Source organism: Heterodontus francisci, chromosome 3 (genome assembly GCF_036365525.1).
Source record: "Heterodontus francisci isolate sHetFra1 chromosome 3, sHetFra1.hap1, whole genome shotgun sequence".
Classification (NCBI taxonomy): Eukaryota; Metazoa; Chordata; class Chondrichthyes; order Heterodontiformes; family Heterodontidae; genus Heterodontus; species Heterodontus francisci.
This window is the reverse complement of record NC_090373.1, coordinates 208,179,432-208,196,000: the sequence shown is the minus strand read 5'-3', so window position 1 is coordinate 208,196,000 and position 16,569 is coordinate 208,179,432. Positions and strand designations below refer to the sequence as shown.

The following is a 16,569-nucleotide window of genomic DNA, read 5'->3' as shown; positions in this document are numbered from 1 at the left end:
GTGGTTAATTTCAGCTGTGAGATAGTGGGGGAAGGGGGTTGGTGTCCCAATTTGAACAGAAAAACCAAACTAATGCAATAGTCTTTGTTCACAATTGTGGCAGAAGTGCCTTGGAGCGTTTTATCATGTTAAAGATGCTATATAAATTTGAGTTGTTGTTGTAGGAAGCTGTAGATGTTGACCTTTAACCTCTGCATCACTGGCAGCCCTTTGCTTGGTTTCCCAGGAATCAATATCCATTTTGTCCATGTGAAAGCTCCCCACCTGCCCCAGGGCCACACTGCGATACCACTGATGATGATCCATGGCTGGCCAGGATCTTTCTACGAGTTCTACAAGATCATCCCACAGCTGACTGACCCAGCCAGCCATGGACTGAGTGAGGAGGAAATCTTTGAGGTTATCTGTCCGTCCATCCCAGGCTACGGCTTCTCAGAGGCGCCATGCAAGAAAGGTGAGGCTCCTGATGGATCTCCTTCCTCAGGCACATACATGTCCTGGAGCCCACCTGCTCCCAACTTCCATCAATGCTTCCCAAGGGAATCATCTCCTTTAGTTTATCCCATTCCCACTTGGGATACAACACTCAATGCCATAATGCAACTGACAACAACCATTGAATGTAGATGGGTTGAGGGATTGGTTAGAATTTAGTCTGGCTCTACCCCAGTGAACATAGGAACAGGAGTAGGCCATTCAGCCCCACAAGCCTGTTCTGCCATTCAGTGAGATCATGGCTGATCTGTGACCTAACTCCATATACCCGCCATTCCCCATATCCCTTAATATCTTTGGATAAAAAACTATACATCTCAAATTTTAAATTAACAGTTGATCAAGCACCAATTTCCATTTGTGGAAGTAGATCATGGAGCCCATCGAGCCTGCTCCACCATTCGATACAATCATGGCTGATCATGGGCTTCAGTTCTATTTTCCTGCCTGCTCCCCATATCCCTTGATTCCCTGTGAGACCAAAAATCTATCTGTCCCAGCCTTAAATGTATTCAATGATGGAGCATCCACAACCCTCTGGGGTAGAGAATTCCAAAGATTCACAACCCTTTGAGAGCAGTAATTTCTCTGCATCTCAGTCCTGAATGATTGGCCCCTTATCCTGAGACTGTGCCCCTGCGTTCCAGATTCCCCAACCAGCGGAAACAATCTCTCAACTTCAACCCTATCAAGCCCTTTCAGAATCCTATATATCTCAATTAGATTGCCTCTCATTCTTCTAAACTCTAGAGAATATAGGTCCAATTTACACAGCCTCTCATCATAGGACAACCCCCTCTTCCCAGGGACCAATTTAGTAAATCTTCACTGCACTGCCTCCAGTGCAAGTATATCCTTTCTTAAATGTGGAGACCAAAACTGCACACAGTATTCCAGGTGTGGTCTCACCAAAGCCCTGTACAATTGTAGCAAGACATCCTTATTCCTGCACTCCAATCCCATTGCAATAAAGCCCAACATGCCATTTGCCTTCCTAATAGGGAGAGGCAATATAGACTTAATGGCACATTTCTGAAGAATGTGCAGGAACAGAGGGACCTGGGGGTTCATGTGCATCGATCTTTGAAGGTGACAGGACATATTGAGAAAGTGGTTAGTAAAGCATAAGGAATCTTGAACTTCATAAATAGAGACATTGAGTACAAAAGCAAAGAAGTTATGCCGAACCTTTATCAAGCTCTGGTTCAGCCCCAACTGGAGGATTGTGTCCAGTTCTGGTCACCACACTTCAGGAAGGATGTGAGAGTCCTTGAGAGGGTGCGGAGGAGATTTACCAGAATGGTTCCAGGGATGGAGGATTTTAGTTACAAGGTTTGGTTGGAAAAGCTGGGATTGTTCTCCTTGGAACAAAGGAGATGGTGGGAGATTTGATAGAGGTGTACAAGATTATGACAGGTTGAGATAAGGTAGATAAAGAAAAGTTGTTCCCATTAACTGATGGCACAAGGACTAGGGGATGCAGATTGAAGGTTTTGGGTAAAAGATGCAGGGGGAATATGAAGAACATTTTTACATGGCGAGTAGTAATGACCTGGAACTCGCTGCCCACGAGGATGGTGGAAGTGGAGACTATCAATGATTTGAAAAGGAAATTGTATGGGCACATGGGGGAAATAAACTTACAGAACTACGGGGATGGAGCTTGGGAATGGGACTAATTGCTCTGCTCTGCAGAGAGCCAACATTGCATCGATGGGTCAAATGGCCTCCTTCTGTGCCATTATGACTCGATGATTCTACAAAGTGAGTGAACTTTGGAAGATAAGATTTAGGACATCAGCAATGTTCCAACATACGTCCTTTAAAACCCTCGGATGGAAACCATCTGATCCTGGGGGTTTGTCACTTTTTTGTGTCATTATTTTCTTCCTTACTGTTACTTTGCTTATGTTAATTTTCTTGGGTCCCTGATTCATTATTGAGGTTGTGAGGGGTCAGTTCTGTTTGGTTGGATTGGATTGGGGTGGGGTTGAGTGGGGGTCGGGTATTATGGGTTGGAGTGAGGTGGGGTTGAGTGGGGGTCGGGTATTATGGGTTGGATTGGGATGAGGTTGAGTGGGGGTCGGGTATTATAAAAGAACAAAGAGCAAAGAACAGTACAGCACAGGAACAGGCCATTCGGCCCTCCAAGCCCGCGCCGATCTTGATGCCTGCCTAAATTAAAACCTTCTGCACTTCCGGGGACCGTATCCCTCTATTCCCTTCCTATTCATGTATTTGTCAAGATGCCTCTTAAACGTCATTATCGTACCTGCTTCCACCACCTCCCCTGGCAGCAGGTTCCAGGCACTCACCACCCTCCGTGAAAAGAACTTGCCTCGCACATCCCCTCTAAACTTTGCCCCTCGCACCTTAAACCTATGTCCCCCAGTAACTGACTCTTCCACCCTGGGAAAAAGCTTCTGACTATCCACTCTGTCCATGCCACTCATAACTTTGTAAACCTCTATCATGTCGCCCCTCCACCTCCGTCGTTCCAGTGAAAAAAATCCGAGTTTTTCCAACCTCTCCTCATAGCTAATGCCATCCAGACCAGGCAACATCTTAGTAAACCTCTTCTGTACCCTCTCCAAAGCCTCCACGTCCTTCTGGTAGTGTGGCGACCAGAATTGCACGCAATATTCTAAGTGTGGCCTAACTAAGGTTCTGTACAGCTGCAGCATGACTTGCCAATTTTTATACTCTATGCCCCGACCGATGAAGGCAAGCATGCCGTATGCCTTCTTGACTACCTTATCCACCTGCGTTGCCACTTTCAGTGACCTGTGGACCTGTACGCCCAGATCTCTCTGCCTGTCAATACTCCTAAGGGTTCTGCCATTTACTGTATACTTCCCACCTGCATTAGACCTTCCAAAATGCATTACCTCACATTTGTCCGGATTAAACTCCATCTGCCATTTCTCCGCCCAAGTCTCCAACCGATCTATATCCTGCTGTATCCTCTGACAATCCTCATCATTATCCGCAACTCCACCTACCTTTGTGTCGTCCGCAAACTTACTAATCAGACCAGCTACATTTTCCTCCACATCATTTATATATACTACAAACAGCAAAGGTCCCAGCACTGATCCCTGCCGAACACCACTAGTCACATCCCTCCATTCAGAAAAGCACCCTTCCACTGCTACCCTCTGTCTTCTATGACTGAGCCAGTTCTGTATCCATCTTGCCAGCTCACCTCTGATCCCGTGTGACTTCACCTTTTGTACCAGTCTGCCATAAGGGACCTTGTCAAAGGCTTTACTGAAGTCCATATAGATAACATCCACTGCCCTTCCTTCATCAATCATCTTTGTCAATTCCTCAAAAAACTCAATCAAATTAGTGAGACATGACCTCCCCTTCACAAAACCATGCTGTCTCTCGCTAATAAGTTTGTTTGTTTCCAAATGGGAGTAAATCCTGTCCCGAAGAATCCTCTCTAATAATTTCCCTACCACTGACGTAAGGCTCACCGGCCTATAATTTCCTGGATTATCCTTGCTACCCTTCTTAAACAAAGGAACAACATTGACTATTCTCCAGTCCTCCTGAGCCACCTGTAGCCAATGAGGATGCAAAGATTTCTGTCAATGCCCCAGCAATTTCTTCCCTTGCCTCCCTCAGTATTCTAGGGTAGATCCCATCAGGCCCTGGGGACTTATCTACCTTAATGCTTTGCAAGACACCCAACACCACCTCCTTTTTGATAATGAGATGACTGAGACTATCTGCACTCCCTTCCCTCGGCTCATCATCCACCAAGTCCTTCTCCTTGGTGACTACTGATGCTAAGTACTCATTTAGTACCTCGCCCATTTCCTCTGGCTCCACACATAGATTCCCTTCTCTGTCCTTGAGTGGGCCGACCCTTTCCCTGGTTACCCTCTTGCGCTTTGTATATGTATAAAAAGGCTTGGGATTTTCCTTAATCCTGTTTGCCAATGACTTTTCATAACCCCTTTTATCCCTCGTGACTCCTTGCTTAAGTTCCTTTCTACTGTCTTTATATTCCTCAAGGGATTTGTCTGTTCCTCGCCTTCCAGCCCTTACAAATGCTTCCTTTTTCTTTTTGACTCGGCTCACAATATCCCGTGTTATCCAAGCTTCCCGAAACTTGCCAAACTTGTCCTTCTTCCTCACAGGAACATGCTGGTCCTGGATTCTAATCAACTGACATTTGAAAGACTCCCACATGTCAGATGTTGATTTACCCTCAAACAGCCACCCCCCAATCTAAATTCTTCAGTTCCTGCTTAATATTGTTATAATTAGCCTTCCCCCAATTTAGCACCTTCACCCGAGGACTACTCTTATCCTTATCCACAAGTACCTTAAAACTTATGGAATTATGGTCACTGTTCCCAAAATGCTCCAGTACTGAAACTTCGACCACCTGGCCGGGCTCATTCCCCAATACCAGGTCCAGTGCGGCCCCTTCCCTAGTTGGACTATCTACATACTGTTTCAAGAAGCCCTCCTGGATGCTCCTCACAAATTCTGCCCCATCCAAGCCCCTAGCACTAAGTGAGTCCCAGTCAATATTGGGGAAGTTAAAATCACCCACCACTACAACCCTGTTAGCTTTACATCTTTCCAAAATCTGTCTACATATCTGCTCCTCTACCTCCCGCTGGCTGTTAGGAGGCCTGTAGTAAACCCCCAACATCGTGACTGCACCCTTCCTATTCCTGAGCTCCACCCATATTGCCTCGCTGCACAACCCCTCCGAGGTGTCCTCCCGCAATACAGCTGTGATATTCTCCTTAACCAGTAATGCAACTCCCCCACCCCTTTTACATCCCCCTCTATCCCGTCTGAAGCTTCTAAATCCTGGAACATTTAGCTGCCAATCTTGTCCTTCCCTCAACCAAGTCTCTGTAATAGCAACAACATCATATTTCCAAGTACTAATCCAAGCTCTAAGTTCATCTGCCTTACCTGTTATACTTCTCGCATTGAAACAAATGCACTTCAGACCACCAGTCCCGCTGTGCTCAGCAACATCTCCCTGCCTGCTCTTCCTCTTAGTCCTACTGGCCTTATTTACTAGTTCCCCCTCATTTATTTCACTTGCTGTCCTACTGCTTTGGTTCCCATCCCCCTGCCACACTAGTTTAAACCCTCCCGAGTGACGCTAGCAAACCTCGCAGCCAGTTTAGATGCAACCCGTCCTTCTTGTACAGGTCCCATCTGTCCCTGAAGAGATCCCAATGATCCAGATATCTGAAACCCTCCCTTCTGCACCAGCTGTTAAGCCACGTGTTTAGCTGCACTATCTTCCTATTTCTAGCCTCACTGGCACGTGGCACAGGTAGTAATCCCGAGATTACAACCCTAGAGGTCCTGTTTTTTTAAACTTACTACCTAACTCCCTGAACTCCCCCTGCAGGACCTCATCACTCTTCCTGCCTATGTCATTGGTACCGATGTGTACCACAACCTCTGGCTGTTCACCCTCCCCCTTCAGAATGCCCTCTGTCCGTTCAGAGACATCCTTGACCCTGGCACCAGGGAGGCAACATACCTTCCTGGAGTCTCTTTCACGACCACAGAAGCGCCTATCTGTGCCCCTGACTATAGAGTCCCCTATAACTATTGCTCTTCTGTGCTTTGTCCCTCCCTGCTGAACAACAGTGCCAGCCGTGGTGCCACTGCTCTGGCTGCTGCTGTTTTCCCCTGATAGGCCATCCCCCCCAACAGAATCCAAAACGGTATACTTGTTAGAGAGGGGGATAGCCACAGGGGATTCCTGCACTGACTGCCTGCCCCTTCTAGCGGTCACCCATCTATCTGCCTGCACTTTGAACAAAAGAACAAAGAACAAAGATAATTACAGCACAGGAACAGGCCCTTCGGCCCTCCAAGCCTGCGCCGATCCAGATCCTCTCTCTAAACATGTCGCCTATTTTCTAAGGTTCTGTATCTCTTTTCTTCCTGCCCATTCATGTATCTGTCTAGATACATCTTAAAAGACGCCATCGTGCCCGCATCTACCACCTCCGCTGGCAACGCGTTCCAGGCACCCACCACCCTCTGCGTAAAGAACTTTCCATGCATATCCCCCCTAAACTTTTCCCCTTTCACTTTGAACTCGTGTCCTCCAGTAATTGAATCCCCCACTCTGGGAAAAAGCCTCTTGCTATCCACCCTGTCTATACCTCTCATGATTTTGTACACCTCAATCAGGTCCCCCCTCAACCTCCATCTTTCTAATGAAAATAATCCTAATCTACTCAACCTCTCTTCATAGCTAGCGCCCTCCATACCAGGCAACATCCTGGTGAACCTCCTCTGCACCCTCTCCAAAGCATCCACATCCTTTTGGTAATGTGGCGACCAGAACTGTACGCAGTATTCCAAATGTGGCCGAACCAAAGTCCTATACAACTGTAACATGACCTGCCAACTCTTGTACTCAATACCCCGTCCGATGAAGGAAAGCATGCCGTATGCCTTCTTGACCACTCTATTTACCTGCGTTGCCACCTTCAGGGAACAGTGGACCTGAACACCCAAATCTCTCTGGACATCAATTTTCCCCAGGACTTTTCCATTTACTGTATAGTTCACTCTTGAATTGGATCTTCCAAAATGCATCACCTCGCATTTGCCCGGATTGAACTCCATCTGCCATTTCTCTGCCCAACTCTCCAATCTATCTATATTCTGCTGTATTCTCTGACAGTCCCCTTCACTATCTGCTACTCCACCAATCTTAGTGTCGTCTGCAAACTTGCTAATCAGTCCACCTATTCTTTTGGGCCTCCTTATCTCGAGAGACAATGGATACGCGCCTGGAGGTGGTCAGTGGTTTGTGAAGCAGCGCCTGGAGTGGCTATAAAGGCCAATTCTGGAGTGACAGGCTCTTCCACAGGTGCTGCAGAGAAATTTGTTTGTTGGGGCTGCAAACTTGCTAATCAGTCCACCTATACTTTCCTCCAAATCATTAATGTATATCACAAACAACAGTGGTCCCAGCACGGATCACTGTGGAACACCACTGGTCACACGTCTCCATTTTGAGAAACTCCCTTCTACTGCTACTCTCTGTCTCCTGTTGCCCAGCCAGTTCTTTATCCATCTAGCTAGTACACCTTGGACCCCATGCGCCTTCACTTTCTCCATCAGCCTGCCATGGGGAACCTTATCAAACGCCTTACTGAAGTCCATGTATATGACATCGACAGCCCTTCCCTCATCAATCAACTTTGTCACTTCCTCAAAGAATTCTATTAAGTTGGTAAGACATGACCTTCCCTGCACAAAACCATGTTGCCTATCACTGATAAGCCCATTTTCTTCCAAATGGGAATAGATCCTATCCCTAAGTATCTTCTCCAGCAGCTTCCCTACCACTGACGTCAGGCTCACCGGTCTATAATTACCTGGATTATCCCTGCTACCCTTCTTAAACAAGGGGACAACATTAGCAATTCTCCAGTCCTCCGGGACCTCACCCGTGTTTAAGGATGCTGCAAAGATATCTGTTAAGGCCCCAGCTATTTCCTCTCTCGCTTCCCTCAGTAACCTGGGATAGATCCCATCCGGACCTGGGGACTTGTCCACCTTAATGCCCTTTAGAATACCCAACACTTCCTCCCTCCTTATGCCGACTTGACCTAGAGTAATCAAACATCTGTCCCTAACCTCAACATCCGTCATGTCCCTCTCCTCGGTGAATACCGATGCAAAGTACTCGTTTAGAATCTCACCCATTTTCTCTGAGTCCAAGCATAACATTCCTCCTTTGTCCTTAAGTGGGCCAATCCTTTCTCTAGTTACCCTCTTTCTCCTTATATATGAATAAAAGGCTTTGGGATTTTCTTTAACCCTGTTTGCTAAAGATATTTCATGACCCCTTTTAGCCCTCTTAATTCCTCGTTTCAGATTGGTCCTACATTCCCGATATTCTTCCAAAGCTTCGTCTTTCTTCAGCCTCCTAGACCTTATGTATGCTTCCTTTTTCCTCTTAGCTAGTCTCACAATTTCTCCTGTCATCCATGGTTCCCTAATCTTGCCATTTCTACCCCTCATTTTCACAGGAACATGTCTCTCCTGCACGCTAATCAACCTCTCTTTAAAAGCCTCCCACATATCACATGTGGATTTACCTTCAAACAGCTGCTCCCAATCTACATTTCCCAGCTCCTGCCGAATTTTGGTATAGTTGGCCTTCCCCCAATTTAGCACTCTTCCTTTAGGACCACTCTCGTCTTTGTCCATGAGTATTTTAAAGCTTACGGAATTGTGATCACTATTCCCAAAGTAGTCCCCGACTGAAACTTCAACCACCTGGCCGGGCTCATTCCCCAACACCAGGTCCAGTATGGCCCCTTCCCGAGTTGGACTATTTACATACTGCTCTAGAAAACCCTCCTGGATGCTCCTTACAAATTCTGCTCCATCTGGACCTCTAACACTAAGTGAATCCCAGTCAATGTTGGGAAAATTAAAATCTCCTATCACCACCACCCTGTTGCTCCTACATCATTCCATAATCTGTTTACATATTTGTACCTCTATCTCACGCTCGCTGTTGGGAGGCCTGTAGTACAGCCCCAACATTGTTACCGCACCCTTCCTATTTCTGAGTTCTGTCCATATTGCCTCACTGCTCGAGTCCTCCATAGTGCCCTCCTTCAGCACAGCTGTGATATCCTCTTTGACCAGTAATGCAACTCCTCCACCCCTTTTACCTCCCTCTCTATCCCGCCTGAAGCATCGATATCCTGGGATATTTAGTTGCCAATCATGCCCTTCCCTCAACCAAGTCTCAGTAATAGCAATAACATCATACTCCCAGGTACTAATCCAAGCCCTAAGTTCATCTGCCTTACCTACTACACTTCTTGCATTAAAACAAATGCACCTCAGACCACCAGTCCCTTTATATTCATCATCTGCTCCCTGCCTGCTCTTCCCCTTAGTCACACTGACTTCATTATCTAGTTCCTTACAGGCTTTTGTTACTACCTCCTTACTGTCAACTGACCTCAATTGGTTCCCATCCCCCTGCCACATTAGTTTAAACCCTCCCCAACAGCGTTAGTAAAAGCACCCCCAAGGACATTGGTTCCAGTCCGGCCCAGGTGTAGACCGTCCAATTTGTAATAGTCCCACCTCCCCCAGAACTGGTCCCAATGTCCCAAAAATCTAAACCCCTCCTTCCTGCACCATCTCTCAAGCCACGCATTCATCCTGACTATTCTTTCATTTTTACTCTGACTATCACGTGGCACTGGTAGCAATCCTGAGATTACTACCTCTGAGATCCTACTTTTTAACTTGGCTCCTAACTCCCTAAATTCTGCTTGTAGGACCTCATCCCGTTTTTTACCTATATCATTGGTGCCTATGTGCACAATGACAACTGGCTGTTCACCCTCCCCATTCAGAATGATCTGAGACATCCCTGACCCGTGCACCTGGGAGGCAACATACCATTCGGGAGCCTCGTTTTCGACCACAGAACCGCCTATCTACTCCCCTTACAATCGAATCCCCTATGACTATAGCCCTTCCACTCTTTTTCCCGCCCTTCTGAACAGCAGAGCCAGCCACGGTGCCATGAACCTGGCTACTGCTGCCTTCCCCTGGTGAGCCATCTCCCTCAACAGTATCCAAAACGGTATACTTGTTTTGGAGGGAGATGACCGCAGGGGACTCCTGCGCTGCCTTCCTGCTCTTTCTCTGCCTTTTGGTCACCCATTCCCTTTCTCCCTCAGCAATCCTAATCTGCGGTGTGACCAATTCACTAAACGTGCTATCCACGACCTCCTCAGCATCGCGCATGCTCCAAAGTGAGTCCATCCGCAGCTCGAGAGCCGTCATGCGGTCTAACAGGAGCTGCAGTTGGACACACTTCCTGCACGTGAAGGAGTCAGGGACATCAGCCATGTCCCTGAGCTCCCACATTGAGCAAGAGGAGCATGACACGGGTCTGAGATCTCCTGCCATTTTTAATCTTAAGCTTAACTTAGTTAAATGAAAAAGGAACGAAAAGTTTTTACCAATCACGATAAAACCAGAGAAATAGAAAAAGCCTTACCTTATAAACACCCCACCGAGTCCTTTTTTTTGGTTAGAGGAGGAGGGTGGGTGGGAGACACTACAAGTGTGGTGTCTCGGGTTCAGAAACCGCCCAAATATATCGTGTTTTACTTACCCAGCAGCCCCCTGGCCTCCGCCGAAAACAAAAGGAAATTAAGTTTACTTTCAAACTGACCTTCCCAGCTGCTCACTCGCTCGCACTCTGCTCCCGAAAAAGCTGCTGCAATGAAAGGCAGGTGTAACCACTTCTCTAAAACTCCTGTCTATGACACTTTCTGTCACCTGCATGCTCCTAAGTGCATCCAGTTGCCGCTCCAACCGATCCATGCGGTCTGTGAGGGGCTGCAACTGGGTACACTTCCTGCAGATGTAGTTGTCCGGAACGCTGGAAGCGTCACGGACTTCCCACATCTCACAGGTGAAGCACTTCACCCCTCTAACTGACATTTCTAGCACGAATTAATAAATTTATTTAAAATAAATACTTATTAAATCATTACTAAATAGTTATAATTAACTATGTGGTCCCTAGTGCTAGATTCCTACTATAAATATTAAATGCTAAGTAAATACAGTAATCTCCTCCCTCTGGTTTAGTTACTCTATTTGTTAGTTAATTAGGGTTTTAATCAATTTTTATCAATGTTTGATTTTCAAATTCAGTAAAAAAAATTCCCTACCAGCCAATCAGATCACAGCTTTCCTGTGACGTCACTTTCAGGTTTTTTTTACCAGAGGTAAGTTTTTTATACTTACCGGTCTGGAACTCCGCCCTCCGAGTCTTCTCCCAGTCAGCTGTGCTCTTTGGAAGCTCTCGGCTCCCCTCACTCTGAGGACAGGTAGGAAATAAAGGAGCTCATCGCTCCCTCCTTACCGAACTTCCTCAGTTACCAAACTTCCACTATAGCACTCTAATGCAACCCAAGTCAGCATTCCAGTACAAACAAAGTCAGCACTGTAAGATGGCTCACTTTTATACTGACTGACTCTAGCCCCCTGAAAACTGGTTTAAGCCAATTCTCTAATTAACAAGGTGCAGCTGCAAGCAGAGCCTGAGTGAACTCTGTTTAAAGCTGGTCTAAAACTCACCTTCTCCAACGCTAACAGCAACTGTTAAATTAATCTGCTCAATAAAAGACAGATTAGATTTAAGATAAAATTAACCCTTAATTATCCTCAGTTACCAAACTTCCACTATCGCACTCTAATGCAACCCAAGTCAGCACTCCAGTACAAACAAGGTCAGCACTGTAAGCTGGCTCACTTTTATATTATGGGTTGGAATTTGGTGAGGTTGAATGGGGTCAGGTATTATGGGTTGGATTGGGGGTGCGGTTGAGAGGGGTCAGGTATTATGGGTTGGATTGGGATGAGGTTGAGAGGGGTCGGGTATTATGGGTTGGATTGGGGTGGGGTTCAGTCGGGGTTTGGTATTATGGGTTGGGTTGGGATGAGGTTGAGTGGGGGTTGGGTATTATGGGTTGGGTTGTGATGAGGTTGAGTGGGGGTCGGGTATGATGGATTGGATCGGATTGGGGTGCAGTTGGGTATTATGGGTTGGATTGGGGGTGCGGTTGAGAGGGGTCAGGTATTATGGGTTGGATTGGGATGAGGTTGAGAGGGGTCAGGTATTATGAGTTGGATTGGGGTGGGGTTTAGTCGGGGTTTGGTATTATGGGTTGGATTGGGGTGGGGTTCAGTCGGGGTTTGGTATTATGGGTTGGGTTGGGATGAGGTTGAGTGGGGGTCGGGTATGATGGGTTGGGTTGGGATGAGGTTGAGTGGGGGTTTGGTATTATGGGTTGGGTTGGGATGAGGTTGAGTGGGGGTCGGGTATGATGGATTGGATCGGATTGGGGTGCAGTTGGGTATTATGGGTTGGATTGGGGTCAGGTTGATTGGAGGTTGGATATTATGGGTTGGATTGGGGTCAGGTTGAGTGGAGGTTGGGTATTATGGCTTGGATTGGATCGGGTTGGCGGTTGGGTATTATGGGTTGGATTGGAGTGAGGTGAGGTTGAGTAGGGGTCGGGTATTATGGGGTAGATTGGGATGAGGTTGAGTGGAGGTCGGGTATTATGGGTTGGATTGGGGTGAGGTTGATTTGGGGTTGGGTATTATGGGTTGGATTGGGGTGAGGTTGAGTGGAGGTTGGGTATTATGGGTTGGATTGGGGTGAGGTTGATTTGGGGTCGGGTATTATGGGTTGGATTGGGGTGAGGTTGAGTGGAGGTTGGGTATTATGGGTTGGATTGGGGTGAGGTTGAGTGGGGGTCGGGTATTATGGGTTGGATTGGAGTGAGCTTGATTGGGGGTCAGGTATTATGGGTTGGATTGGGGTGAGGTTGAGTGGGGGTCGGGTATTATGGGTTGGATTGGAGTGAGGTTGATTGGGGGTCAGGTATTATGAGTTGGATTGGGGTGAGGTTGAGTGGGGGTCGGGTATTATGGGTTGGATTGGAGTGAGCTTGATTGGGGGTCAGGTATTATGGGTTGGATTGGGATGAGGTTGAGTGGGGGTCGGGTATTATGGGTTGGATTGGAGTGAGGTTGATTGGGGGTCGGGTATTATGGGTTGGATTGGGATGAGGTTGAGTGGGGGTCGGGTATTATGGGTTGGATTGGGATGAGGTTGATTGGGGGTCAGGTATTATGGGTTGGATTGGGATGAGGTTGAGTGGGGGTCGGGTATTATGGGTTGGATTGGAGTGAGGTTGATTGGGGGTCAGGTATTATGGGTTGGATTGGGATGAGGTTGAGTGGGGGTCGGGTATTATGGGTTGGATTGGGGTGAGGTTGAGTGGCGGTCGGGTATTATGGGTTGGATTGGGGTCAGGTTGATTGGGGGTCGCGTATTATGGGTTGGATTGGGGTGAGGTTGAGTGGGGGTCGGGTATTATGGGTTGGATTGGGGTGAGGTTGAGTGGGGGTCGGGTATTATGGATTGGATTGGATCGGGGTGGTGGTTGGGTATTATGGGTTGGATTGGAGTGAGGTGAGGTTGAGTCGGGGGTCGGGTATTATGGGGTGGATTGGGGTGAGGTTGAGTAGGGGGTCGGGTATTATGGGGTGGATTGGGATGATGCTGAGTGGAGGTTGGGTATTATGGGTTGGATTGGGGTCAGGTTGAGTGGGGGTTGGTATTATGGGTTGGATTGGGTTGAGCTTGATTGGGGTCGGGTATTATGGGGTGGATTGGGATGAGGCTGAGTGGAGGTTGGGTATTATGTGTTGGATTGGGGTGAGGTTGAGTGGGGGTTGGGTATTATGGGTTGGATTGGAGTGAGGTGAGGTTGAGTAGGGGGTTGGGTATTATGAGTTGGATTGGGGTGAGGTTGAGTGGGGGTTGGGTATTATGAGTTGGATTGGGGTGAGGTGAGGTTGAGTAGGGGGTTGGGTATTATGAGTTGGATTGGGGTGAGGTTGAGTGGGGGTTGGGTATTATGGGTTGGATTGGGATGAGGTTGAGTTGGGGGTCGGGTATTATGAGTTGGATTGGGGTGAGGTTGAGTGGGGGTCGGGTATTATGGGTTGAATTGGGTTGAGGTTGAGTGGGGGTCGGGTATTATGAGTTGGATTGGGGTGAGGTTAAGTGGAGGTCGGGTATTATGGGTTGAATTGGGTTGAGGTTGAGTGGGGGTCGGGTATTATGAGTTGGATTGGGGTGAGGTTGAGTGGGGGTCGGGTATTATGAGTTGGATTGGGGTGAGGTTGAGTGGGGGTTGGGTATTATGGGTTGGATTGGGGTGAGGTTGAGTAGGGGTTGGGTATTATGGGTTGGATTGGGATGAGGTTGAGTGGGGGTTGGGTATTATGGGTTGGATTGGAGTGAGGTGAGGTTGAGTTGTGGTCGGGTATTATGGGTTGGATTGGGTCAGGTTGAGGTTGAGTTGTGGTCGGGTATTATGGGTTGGATTGGGTCGGGTTGAGGTTGAGTTGTGGTCGGGTATTATGGGTTGGATTGGGATGAGGCTGAGTGGAGGTTGGGTATTATGGGTTGGATTGGGGTCAGGTTGAGTGGGGGTTGGGTATTATGGGTTGAGGTTAAGTGGAGGTCGGGTATTATGGGTTGGATTGGGTCGGGTTGAGGTTGAGTTGTGGTCGGGTATTATGGGTTGGATTGGGTCGGGTTGAAGGTGGCTTTGTGGGACTGCGATGGCTTTGACCAGGGGATATTGTTTGAAGTCTCAATGTGCAGTGATTGTAACATTTGCTGATTCCAGGTTTTAATTCCATTGCTGCCGCTCGTGTGTTGCACAAACTAATGCGTCGTCTGGGCTTTGATCAGTTCTACCTGCAGGGTGGAGACTGGGGAGGCCTGATCTCCACTAACATGGCACAGATGAAGCCAGAGTAAGTCTTCCAGTTACTGGAGAAAAGATACATTAACCAACATTGAGTGGGGGAGGGGAGAGTTTGAGGTATGGAGGGGAGAGGGGTAGGGTAGGGAGTGGGCGGAGAGGGGTGGCAGAGGGGAGAGGGTGGGAATGGGGAGGGAATGGGGAGAGGAGTAGGGTAGGGAGTGGGTGGAGAGGGGTGGGGGAGGGAGTGGGGAGAGGGGTAGGGTAGGGAGTGGGTGGAGAGGGGTGGGGGAGGGAGTGGGGAGAAGGTGAGGCTGAGGGTTGGGGATGGGCTGGGTAGTAGAGGGTGTGGAAAGGGGGTGAGTGAGGAATGGCTGGGGGAAGGAGTTGAAGAGGGGGTTGCTTTTGGACTCTGTCTTGCTGCTCTGAAGAAGGAGTAATACAGCATTGCCCTCAGAGTGGGTAAAGGGTGTTCCAGGATGGGTAAATGGTGCCCCAAAGTGGGTAGAGTATTCCCAGTAGGGAGAGAGGGTGCTCAGGCTATGTAAAGAGTGCCCAGAGTGGGTGGAGGGTGGCCTCAGGTTGGTATAGGGTGCTAAGGGATGAGTATAGGGTGCCCCGGTTGGGTAGAGGGTGCCTGCTGTGGGTAGAGGGTGCTCCTGGTGGGTCGAGGGTGCCCTTGGGATTTGTAAGGACTGCCGGCCATAAACTGCATTCATCGTGCCTGCCCTTCTTCACTCTACCTGGTCTCTCCTTTGACAGGAATGTGAAAGGAATCCACTTGAATTTCTTCCCAGTGACCAGGATGGGAATAAGGATACTCCCCTCCCTGCTCCTCGGGCAGTACCTGCCTTCCCTGGTTGGATTCACACAGACTGACATCGAGCGAATCTATCCGTTCTTTAAAAAGAATGTCTATGATATGCTGAGAGAGTCTGGCTACATGCACATCCAGGCCAGTAAACCTGACACACCAGGTAAGTGGGGTGGTTGTTGGGGCAGGGTGTATATCTAGGAGAAGATACCAGGGAATGTGTTACAGACTGGAATCTAATCGAGAGGTTCAGTGGGGTTTATATATAGAATAACAGATACCCGGGAGTGAGTTACAGACTGGAATCTAATCGAGGGGTTCAGTGGAGTTTATATATAGAATAACAGACACCCAAGAGTGAGTTACAGACTGGAATCTAATCGAGAGGTTCAGTGGGGTTTATATATAGAATAACAGATACCCGGGAGTGAGTTATAGACTGGAATCTAATCGAGAGGTTCAGTGGAGTTTATATATAGAATAACAGATACCCGGGAGTGAGTTATAGACTGGAATCTAATCGAGAGGTTCAGTGGAGTTTATATATAGAATAACAGATACCCGGGAGTGAGTTACAGACTGGAATCTAATCGAGAGGTTCAGTGGAGTTTATATATAGAATAACAGATACCCGGGAGTGAGTTACAGACTGGAATCTAATCGAGGGGTTCAGTGGAGTTTATATATAGAATAACAGATACCCGGGAGTGAGTTACAGACTGGAATCTAATCGAGAAGTTCAGTGGAGTTTATATATAGAATAACAGATACCTGGGAGTGAGTTACAGACTGGAATCTAATCGAGGGGTTCAGTGGAGTTTATATATAGAATAACAGATACCCGGGAGTGAGTTACAGACTGCAATCTAATCGAGGGGTTCAGTGGAGTTTATATATAGA

The 16,569-nt window shown here is 47.8% G+C and overlaps 1 protein-coding gene across 1 annotated transcript in view; it reads left to right on the top strand.

Moving 5' to 3' along the window:
* The window catches only part of LOC137366351 (epoxide hydrolase 1-like), a 112,466-nt gene that overhangs the window by 47,938 nt on the left and 47,959 nt on the right, over positions 1–16,569 (top strand). Inside the window, exons 4-6 of the mRNA XM_068028249.1 lie at positions 227–454; positions 14,778–14,907; positions 15,618–15,832. Coding sequence (XP_067884350.1) covers positions 227–454; positions 14,778–14,907; positions 15,618–15,832 — 573 coding nt within the window. The remainder of the gene's footprint in view (positions 1–226; positions 455–14,777; positions 14,908–15,617; positions 15,833–16,569) is intronic.